Source organism: Pteropus alecto, unplaced genomic scaffold, assembly GCF_000325575.1.
Source record: "Pteropus alecto unplaced genomic scaffold, ASM32557v1 scaffold156, whole genome shotgun sequence".
Taxonomy (NCBI): domain Eukaryota; kingdom Metazoa; phylum Chordata; class Mammalia; order Chiroptera; family Pteropodidae; genus Pteropus; species Pteropus alecto.
This window is the reverse complement of record NW_006437746.1, coordinates 5,050,540-5,061,204: the sequence shown is the minus strand read 5'-3', so window position 1 is coordinate 5,061,204 and position 10,665 is coordinate 5,050,540. Positions and strand designations below refer to the sequence as shown.

The 10,665-nt window shown below is 50.4% G+C and overlaps 1 protein-coding gene across 3 annotated transcripts in view; it reads right to left on the bottom strand.

Moving 5' to 3' along the window:
- Positions 1–373: 373 nt before the first annotated feature.
- The window catches only part of KLHL18 (kelch like family member 18), a 48,955-nt gene continuing 38,663 nt past the window's right edge, over positions 374–10,665 (bottom strand). For 2 of the 3 annotated variants that reach the window (XM_006914873.2, XM_015591747.2), the window contains 4 exons: positions 9,294–9,531; positions 5,988–6,092; positions 4,331–4,442; positions 374–3,590 (listed from right to left, as the gene is read on the bottom strand). In XM_006914873.2, the coding sequence (XP_006914935.1) occupies positions 3,204–3,590; positions 4,331–4,442; positions 5,988–6,092; positions 9,294–9,531 (842 nt within the window). In that variant the 3' untranslated portion in view covers positions 374–3,203. The remainder of the gene's footprint in view (positions 3,591–4,330; positions 4,443–5,987; positions 6,093–9,293; positions 9,532–10,665) is intronic. The other variant, XM_006914874.3, reaches the window with a different exon arrangement.

The window sequence follows — 10,665 nt, the reverse complement described above, 5'->3', positions numbered from 1 at the left end:
GCCTAGAGTATGAAAAAGGAGCTGGAGGTTTTGGTTCCAGGCAGTTAGGAGGTCAGCCACATCCCACTGGGGGACTCTGGAGTTTTACGGTACTGAGTGAAGAAAAGGGGAAATCCACGAGAAGTGGTGATGGGGACTGGAGCAAATATGCGACATGGCTAATGAAATCTTTTGCACATTTCTCACGGAACCCATTCTTATTAAATAAAACACACACGTCTCCTCGAAGACTGCTTTTGTTATATTTGGCTTTTCCCTTATTTTCACAGGCATATTTTTACCTTGTCCACTATATTTTTTCACGGAATTACAATAAAAATAAGATTTACTTCTAATGTGTATTTAAAAAATAAATCAAGAAGGGGCAAGAAGATATTAGAATGGTATTCTTTATTTCTCTTTGGTCTCTTAACACAAAAGACATGCGTTCTATAAATAAAAGGAAATGAGATTTTCCGGGAAACAATAAATTGTGGGTGGGGGGAAGAGCAGAATTTCTCCCGAATCACATCTCCCCAGCCGAGTCAAAGGCTGGTCTCCGGCTCCCATCCTGGCTTTGCTCTCAGGTGAAACCGCAGAGGCGGCTCCATGTTATCTGAGGCGGGGAAATGCCCTAAGACAGAGGCCACGGTCCTCCGCTCAGAGTTGGGCTGGACCCCAAGGCCCACTGAGCACAGCATCTGTCCTACCTCCTTGCCACACCCTTTGCAATATCCCTGGGTGATGTCTCTTCTTTTCATGGTTATGGGAAAGGCTGCAACACCGAAGGGCCAGACCAGCCATTTGCAAACATTCACTATCACACCGAGGAACTGACTGGAGAGATGTTGGTGTTTGCACGCTTGTGCTCAGAGCCCAGATCTAAGCCCTGGCTTCACCTTACCTGGAAATGCTCCGAGGTGCAGCAGTGTAACTTCCACACCAGGAGGTGGAAGTGGACTTAGGAAGGTCACTCCAAGAGCAGCAAATCAGGGGAAAATGATCTGCCACCACCAATGGCAGAATCTGGGCCAGCATCCTAAGGACCTGGCGAGGCCCACTCATTAGCCCGCTGACTGGTTCTCAACACCTTCACAATGCAGGTTTGTCAGTGCTGCTTCAAATTTACAAAAGGAGCTTATTATAATAAGATGAGCACTGATATACTCCTAACGGGAAACGCAGACCCCAGTGTTCTTCGAGGCCACCTCTGTAGGCAAACTGAGAGAGAGTGAGAAATGCCTGAGCTCCAGGAGCCCAGGTTAAGCTATATCTGATTTCTGAGTCATTGAAAAGAGACCCCATCATTTTCAAGTGCTTGTAGCAGAGGCCCAGCTCCTAAGTGGCAGGTAACAAAGATACTTCCCTCTGGATACATGGCGATTGCACACACTGGTAAACCTTGTGGTCCTGGGGTGGGAGAAACCTCAGGCTCCACACTGTGCCTTTCTGAATAGGCTTCTGGGCCACCCCAGGCAGGCAACAACAGACAGACCAACCAGGTGGAGATGCAGGACCCTAGGCCCCTGTCTTGCAATAAAGGAACTGTGCCCTCTTTCGGTCTCTACTGGAAGCATTTTAGAACACCAGATTTTGGCAGCAGCAGTTGAAGGACAAGTCCACTGCCCAGTGCACTGGTAACACAAAGTGTCCTCCTGGTTGGGTCCCACTGTGCTACATCAAGGTCCCATCCAGGGAGGAGGAAGAAGGAGCATGAACTGTCCTCAAGAGGTCATTTGCTAAGATCAGAGGAAGAAATACAAAGTCTGTTCTTTGCAGCAGCAAGAATTCTTTCGGCCTTTAGTTCTTCATATTGTAAAGCCAGCTTTGCTTGAATGTAAAGGTCCACCTTGCTGGTCGGTCTGCCAAGGGCTGGAGGGAGGCCAGACCCCTGGAATTGGCGAGGGGATGGAGGAACAGTGGACTGGCAGGGTAGACGGTTACTGGACCACGCCAGCCCATGGCTGGTGGAAGGACCAAGTCCCTGGTTAGGCTCCAGACGTCCGGTCAACGTGACTCAGAAGCGTCACAATGACAGCTATCGAAGAATGATAGATGGGCGGGTGAGAATCTGGCCAGACCTGCGGTTTCCTGCTGGTTGAGTGAGGAAGGAATGAGAGTGGGGGTGGACAATCTGAACGGAGCCATGGCGGTAGTGCGAGGTAACCACGGGGGCGCCCGGAGCTTCCAGCAACGCGCTGGGAGCGCCAACCTAGAACAGCGGCAGTAATTCAGCAGACTCACTAAGCCTACGATTAAAAAAGTCCTCTGATGATGAGTGGGAAGACAAACCCCATGAGCACCTTGCTACAGGACCAGTCGAGAGCACTGATTCCAGACACGTGGGGCTCAGAGGGAACCCCAAGTGCTATGCGAGGCCTCAGGACCCTGGGATCCGAACGTGGGAGCGGATACCGCCCTTTTCATGTTGGGTGGTTTTCTATTTAAACACATATTTCCTTTTAGTGTGTTTTTATTTGCGTTTTCTTCTTGCAAACAAATGTTCACTTAAAAAAAAGTACTTTTCTCTCCAGTTTCTTTCAAGTGTTTCTTAAAATTTCCTTCAGTTTCTTTCAAGTATCCTTTTTTTCTTCTGTTTCTCCTGAATAAGGTGAAAAAGACCTCACTGAAATCCCAAAACCAGACACGGGAAAAGCTTCTGTTCTCCCTGCTGACCCAGCAATGAGGACAAAATCTTCTGTACCCTAAGATGGAAGGAGGAGGTGCTGGTGTGCAACCAGCACGTCGCTGTGGCTGCATCATCGTGGGCAGTGAGAACACTTGGAGTGTGTCGTCCTCTCCCAGCCACAGGCTTGGCCACTGCAGCCACCCTATCACAAATTGGCCACTACATGGCTGGAGAACAGCAGGCAAGGAGCGTCAGATGGAAGGCCTTCTGCCCGCGGGCCGCCCAGAGCTACAGCAGGTGGGAGCTGGGCCTGGATGGAACCTGTGTGCATGTGGACCAGCAAAGCAGTCCCATGTCACCAGCTGCAGGACCCAGAGGAGCTTCTGTCCCATGCTGTGCATCTTGATGACCTACACCTGAAGGTCACAAGGGCAGCACAGCGAGGGAGGACTTAAGCACCTGGGAAACTGTTACCTCCGGCAAACTCCCATTGCACTGCATCTTCTGGTCCACCACCTCCCCCGGGAGGGACTGTCCCTGGAAGGAAGTGCCTGTTTGTACCAGATCCCTACCCCACCACATCCCACCCTCTGCCTTAGATGGTGAGGAGAGGGATGCAGCCCACACCGACCCCTCCCTCGTGACATGCCATAGGGGCCATAAACGTCCAGCGGTCCGTCTCGGGGTCGTACATCTCCACCGAGCTCAGGTTGGACTGTCCGTCATACCCCCCCACAGCGTAGAGACGCCCACAGCTGGCCACCAGGGAGACGCGACTCCGGCGCGTGTGCATGGGGACGATCAGGCACCACTGGTCTGCTACAGAGCTGTACATCTCGGCGATGCTGAGGAAGCCCGAGCCGTCGTAGCCCCCACAGACAAACATCTTGCTCCCCAGGGAGGCGGCTCCATGCCGGCAACGCTTGTTCAGCATGCCAGCTGCTGGGTGCCAGGTGGCGGTGTGGTGGTTGTAGTGCTCCACCTGTAGCAGGGAGAGAGGCACAGGCACAGGACAGTCAGAGCCAAAGCTCAGTCCATGGGGTGGCCTCAAGGGACACAATGGCCCATATGGTGTCAGCGGGAAGCCTGGGGACGAGGAGCTATACCAGCACGTGCTCTGGCTCTGATGCTGTCTCTTCAGCTGCACACCTGCTCTTGGGCTTATAGGGACAGGTGAGAGCGCCTAATCTGACCCCTTCATTCACATCTACAAAAACAAATGGAAGAGTTGCCCAAGGCTGCACTGCTATGTAGTGACAGCTGGATGACAGCAGGTCTCCAGAAATCTGTCCAGAGTGTGTTCCATCACAGCATTGATGGGCTCTAGAGAATGACTACTAAATGGCTGTTGAGGTTTTTTTAAAGAATAAATGCAATTTCAAACAAATTGCCCAGAAGAATACACTGTTTGCAAAGTCACACTCCATATGTAACTGAGCTCACGTTGGGTAGAACTCTCACTGGGTCTCACGCAGCGCTCAGTGGAGAACTAAGCGGGGTGGGGTGGGGTGGGGTGGGGTGGCTACGTTTCACCCTCCCTGGCCACACTGTCCCATTCTCAGAAAAATGTCAGAGCACGCAGCCGATGGCCTGAGACCTCACTACGTGACGCCTCACTCGGCCATGGCAAGGCTGCAGTTTTTTCCAGAGAACTGCCTTTCAAAATAACTCTCGAAGATGGCAGGACGCGGCGTCCTTAGCCCAGGAGGAGCCCACACTCACACTGTTGAAGATCTGCAGGCCGTCGTGGCCGCCCGACACGTGTATCCTGCCCTCAAAGACTGTGACCCCGGCAGCGCTGCGATTCGAGCTCATCGGGGTCACCACCGTCCACCTTCGGGAAAGAGCCACAGCAGAAGGAGTGCCATGAGACCCGGTGTCCCTACCCTCCCAAGACAGCGAGAGAAGGTTGAGCGCGCTGTGCTGTGTTCCCTCGTGCCCTGGACAATCTCTCCACCTCTTACCGCCTCTACCACCTGCCAAAGGCCTTCTCTGATGGCCGCCTCTCCCTCAGCTTCAGACGTGCAGCGGTCTTCTCTGCTTGTCTCTGTCGGTGCTCAAATCGGCACGTCCCAGCCAAGGCCTCTTACAGACCTGCTCCTCCCCTGCACCCCGGGTCTTAATGGGACCACCAGCTACCTAGTTATAATACTTGTAAACCCAGCATTTTTATGGCCTCTTCTCCCTCATGCTCAATGTTCTTGTGGTCACCAAGTCCCCGATGATTTGCCTCCTAGTCACTGCTCATCCCCACACCCTGGCTCTGGCCTCTAACCTGGACCATCATGACAGCCCCTACAGGTGGACTGTGCTCAGACCACTCCCATTTGGACCCTGCGTAGCATGTCCCTCCAGTGGCTCCTCACTGCTCCCTCTAAGGCAGAGTCCAAGTTTCCTCGTGTGGGACCTTGTCTACTTTCCAGCTTCACCTCCTGACATGTGCCATCCGGCCTGCTCCCCGATCACACTGTCTTATCTCTGAGCCTCTCTTCTTGCTGGCTCCCTGCCTGTGGTGCGCATCACCGTGATCTAGGATGCGTCTCCCTTCAGAAAGCATCTCTGCAACCCTGCCTCTCCTCGCAACCCTGGGGAAGATGAAGGCGTTCCCCATTCTGTGCCCAAAGTTCCAGACACAGGTCCCCAGGGTAGGGTGATCACAATGTGCCTGTGGCCCCAGAAGACTACGTGCTACCTAAGAATCTTAGACACCCTGCTTGCTGCCCGATTACATAAGCTAGTTCAGTGAACAGAATCTTGGCTTAACAGCACTCTGATGAACCGACTCTACTAATGTGCTTATGTTTTGTTACATAACATGAGAAGATTCAAGTACTGAAATGAAAAATCTGGGCTAGTGTTTTCCAAAGAGTGTTCCACAAAATAATTCTACAAGATGTGGATAGGTGTTATATGAAATGAGCTTAAATAGGTTTCTTTCCACAGAACTCTTCATTCTTTAAAATGTTAATATTGCATTACAGAAAGATAAGGACTTGTATAGACATCAATATTTCCCGAACTTTTTGACCATGTCACTTTTTTCTTTTTTCAAATCATATCCTGCCCACTTTGGAACGTGCTGTTCATCTATTTATTATTCCCCTTCCCTTGCATTTCCATTATAATGGGCTGATTTAGCTAAGAGGTAAAGAACACTAAATAAATGTTTCCAAGTCTCTATGAAGACTATCTGTTTTTAAAATTTATTTAATCATTAATTTGTTTAACCAAAGATTATTAAATGCCTATTATATGCAAGGTACTATACAAAGCTAAAAAGGTACTCTATCTTTGAGAAGCGTGATTTAAAAACTGCAGCTCTAATTTTTTATACTTTGTTTAGCAGGCTCCAGCTGCCCCAGGGGAGTTGAGCTCTTACTTGTCCGTCTCAGGTGAGTAGGTCTCCACAGAGTTGAGGGAAGAGTTGCCATCGTAGCCCCCACAGACGTAGATCTGCCCGTCCAGCACGACCGTCCCCATGGCACTGAAACAGACAGAGCTGTCATCCCAGATGGACCTCAAACTTCCTGGGGCACCCTTCATGATCCTGAGAAATAAACCTCCCACCTCCCACTGCTTCTTTCTAGAACAGACCTAAATCCCAGGTAAGTGATTAAGTAAAGGTGTCCAACTGAGGGGCGAGAAGCTTCCCTGTGGCTCCTCTCGCCTCCCACCCCCTGCCTGGGGGTGCCCGCCTCCAAGTCTTCTGTCTTTGCTCGCCTTGTTGTGCTGTGGTCTAATTTACTTTCAAGGCCCTGGTCAAGTTACTCGCTCTCCTCCTCAAAGAGCCACCCTAGACCCCTCAGCACCACTTACTCTCTCCCCGCCCTACTCTCTGGAGCAGCCTCTTTACTACTGCACTTGTCGCATCCACGCATCCACGCATCCATCCATCCATCCATCCATCCATTCATCGTATTTTCATTAGGCATGCTGGCACAGAAACTAGGTTTAGAATGATGAGCAAACCAAAGCCCCTGTCCACAGGTGCTTACATTCTGGCACCACAGAGTCCAGGAATTGACCTGCCACCTCTTCACATGTGGAGACCTCCTGGAAGACAGGGGTCTTCATCAGTGTGACCCTTACAGTGATTAGTGTGGCGCTTCACACATAACAGGCCCTCAACATGTTTGTCGTGTTACCCTGATTTTCCCATCAATTCGCTATAAAGTTCAACAAAGGTCTTTTCATTACATACACAGCTTTGCACAGCCCTCATTTGTCTCAGTGGGCGATGTGACAGCTCCCATTTGTAGTGCACTTACTAACTGTGTCAGGCACTCTGTGCTTGCTATTTCCACCCTCGCCACACCCTGCAAGGAAGCACCAGCATCCTGACTGCCGATGGGCAGCCGCGGCCTGCAGAGCTGGGCTCTCTTCTCTAGCTGCCCGGAGGGAAGCACGCCTCGGATTCAAGTGGGACAAGCCTGACTCCTGTGCTGTTCACCATGCCAGACTCTCCTAATACCAAAGACCCAGGGGTCTGGCGTAATCATAGTCTTCTGCTCTGCACAAAGCCTCATGAGAAATTAAGCATGAATGCCAAACTGCCCGATGCATGGTTTTCAAACCTGATGCTGGAGCAGATTAAAAATGAATCTCGGGGGTGGGTGGGAGGAGTGTCTAACAAACAGGAAAATACAATATACCAGGCTTATGGCCACATTTCAAATGTACATAGCAAATCAAACCTATCCGCACAATGTCCCTTTGAGGGACGTGGTAAAAGACCCCTTGAACCAGCATGAAGGAGGAAAAGCATTTGTCTTAGGCAAGGACCGTGGGAAGATCACAAATGCACCAGACAGGTCACTATCCTTCTAGAGCAGACACAAGTAACAGTACAGGAGTTCAACAAGAATATGAGAAAGAATCAAGAGGTGCCACAAAACTCCATGAGATGAACTATCAGCTAAGTGGTAAAAACAAGCGTGGAGAGATAAAGGGAATGCTGATCAGCGGGGACCGAGACTTCTGTGCGAGAAAGCGCCAGGGAGCAGCCCGGAAGCCTGGGGGGAGGGGAGGTGACGAAGGCAGAAATGGCAGGACAGAGAGCTGTGTGGGATGTCACGAGAAACGTGAAGGGAACATTTTAAGGTAGCCTATAATTTGAAGGAGATGAAATAGAGCTGGGCCCATGCTACTAATAACAGGCCATTAGCCACAGAGAGGGGACGAATGCCCAGAGGGCTTTCCTTCCAGACAACGCTCCAAAACCCCATGACATCAAAGCTAGGAAGTAGGCCAAAAGCAGACATACAAGGAAGAACTGATTGCAGTCAAAGCAAAATAGGCTCTCATGGCTGGGGATACAGAGCAATGAGCCATTTGAGGCCACAGAAACCTGCAAAATATCCAAGGAGCGGAAGGGGAGGCCCCGAGGTGGCAACGTGGGAGGAAAGCAGCACGAGCGGATCTTATATGTACACTTTTTTCCTTCAAAACAAACCTACTTTGACCCTTGGTGCATCTGGTCTTATTGGCACAAAGGCAGATTCCTCCTAGTTCAAGGCCACATGCTAACAGTGATAAAAGTGGAATGTGTATCACGGCTGTGACACTTTCATGTGGCAAAGGACACACACACAATTTTTCCTCACCACACGTGCAGTCACTTGATCATTTTTCCTGTGATCACGAGATCTGACAAATAGAGAACCCAATGCATGGCCAGACAAAGAGGTCTGTGAGGCAAGCCTTTACACCACGGAATTACAAAGCAAGAATCCCCTTAAACAGTAACCTGTCCAGTAGCTTTCAAACTGCCCCTTTCAAAAAAAAAAAAAAAAAAAATCGTGTCACTTTATGGCCTTAAAGTGGGGCATATGTCAAGGACGCTCACTATGTATAAGAGATGAACGAGGAGCTGTTTTGGTTAAGTGGGCAGGGGGCCTGGACTGCCTTCCTCTCCTCTGTCAGCCCTGGAAGAGAAACATCGGGGTGCCATTAGACACCACTGCCCCAGTGTGGCCTCTCCGAGGGCAGAAGAGGGGAAGTTCTGCGCCCCCTCTCCAAAGCTCCACACTCATCAGATGGAAGGAAAGAAGCTGGCTGTCACTCTGGCACTAAGAAGGCTAAATGCGGGCACTATTCAGATGTCCTCTTATCCCAATACTAATTCAAGAAATGTGAGCAGGCAAGTGATGGAGGAAACAAGCAGCTGGAATGTGCTGAGAGACATGTAGACTCAGTCCGCCTCCCCAGGACCTGTGTGCTCAGGCCTGGGGTACCGTCCAGTCACCAAGTAGAGAGCACTGCTGTGGCTCACCGCTCCCGGGGCGCAGAAGCACAGGCCTGGCAGGATCCGGGAAGGAAGTAAAGAAAACATCTTGGACTTCCTCTTATCGCTAGTAAAGTTAAATCCTCCTTGTTCGAGTTTCTTTCAATGTTAATCCCACCTCTTCCCTGAACCGTTCTCGGTGTTTCTGTCCAGGTTCTCTCCTTCATGGAATCTTCCATCATACATATTTTCAGGCACTTAAATAACAATACGACTTCCACACAGCCATGACTCATCTTTTGAGCAGATGGGGGCTTGCTCCTGGGGGTACCCGCCCAGCTGCAGGGACTCCCCAGGCCACAGCTTGTGTTTTATCTTATTACGTGTCCCCGTGTATCTAGCACGGTGCTCCCCAGATGCTCAGCGTGTGTGCTCGGGCTGCGCAAATGGCTTCCAGAATACCTTCTCTTGCTGTTCATGCTCCCCACTCGGGTCCACGTGTCCGTCTCTGGGTTGTAGACCTCCACAGTGCTCAGCCGCAGCTGGCCGTCATACCCCCCGATGGCATAGAGAAGCCCGTTCACCACAGCCACGCCGACGCGGCTGCGGGCCGTTGTCATGGGATGGCACTTCTCCCAGCGATTGGCGATGGGGTCGAATACTTCCACCACGTTCAGGGAATCACCTGCATAAAAATTTGCTACTCAAATTAAAACAAATGAGACCACTCGTTTAGATCACAGCTGTTGGGTACTGATTACATGGAACGATTGACTAGGTTCTATCGGCTCTTCCCACAGGATTTCTCGAGCCGGAAGGCTCACTAAGAAATTCCAGCCATGATAACCTCAAACCTAATTCTTTAAGAAAAATCAGAATCAGACGGGAGGCATTTACTTTCTAGAGAGGGCAATGTTTGAAGTTGCATGAGGTATTCCACCGCCTAAACCAAAGATGAGGCAGATGGATACATTACTTCCCCGATGCAAGGGGCAAGCCCAGAGGGAGGGCGTGGTTCCAATGCCCACTTTCACTTGCCAGCCCATGACCCTGGGCAGGAGACTTCATATCCCCATCTTCTGTCCTCGCAGGTGAAATGAAGATACTTTCTATGGCAGAGCTGCCGTGTGGATTAAATGACATAATAGGTAAATCACCTAGCATAGTTCTAGAATAGACTAGGTGCTCAATAAGCAGTAGTCAAAGTAGCAAGGACTGGTACTTCCAATCTTACCTTTGCATTAGGTTTTAGTGGGGATCAAATAAAAGACTTCTCCTCCCTGTTTTATTCTGCGCTGGGGCACTTAGCACCTGCCACATCATAGCATCGACTAGTTGAGGAGTTATCTTTACCAGGTCATATGGTTAAAGAGTAGGACAAACTAGACCTCTTATTAACTTTCAATTAAAAAATTGCCAGACTGCCCACCAACTCCCCACTCCCACAAACCTGGACTGGCACTGTGAAAAGGCCTGGCCTCCACATGAGAGACAACACCTCCCTGTGCCATTGTACCGCCAGGAATCAGGTGTCCATACTGCCCTCTCTACTAAACCTCTACTGCCCTGCAATGGTGCCTGGGCAGGAAGGGTGGGAGGGGTTCCCACAGACCTTCCCTGAAAACTTAACTGTGTGACACAAGACCTGCCAACAGCACACAAATCGTAAAGCATGTGTGTGTGTCACAGGAGCTAAGAGGTGAAGAGTATAAAGTACTGACAGTGGAGAATCATCCTTCTTATGGTGACGTCCTCAGTCTAACCCCAGGGATCCATACAACCAAATGTGATCAGCCTGGTGACACAACTGGGTCTCTGACTATATCCTATCCAG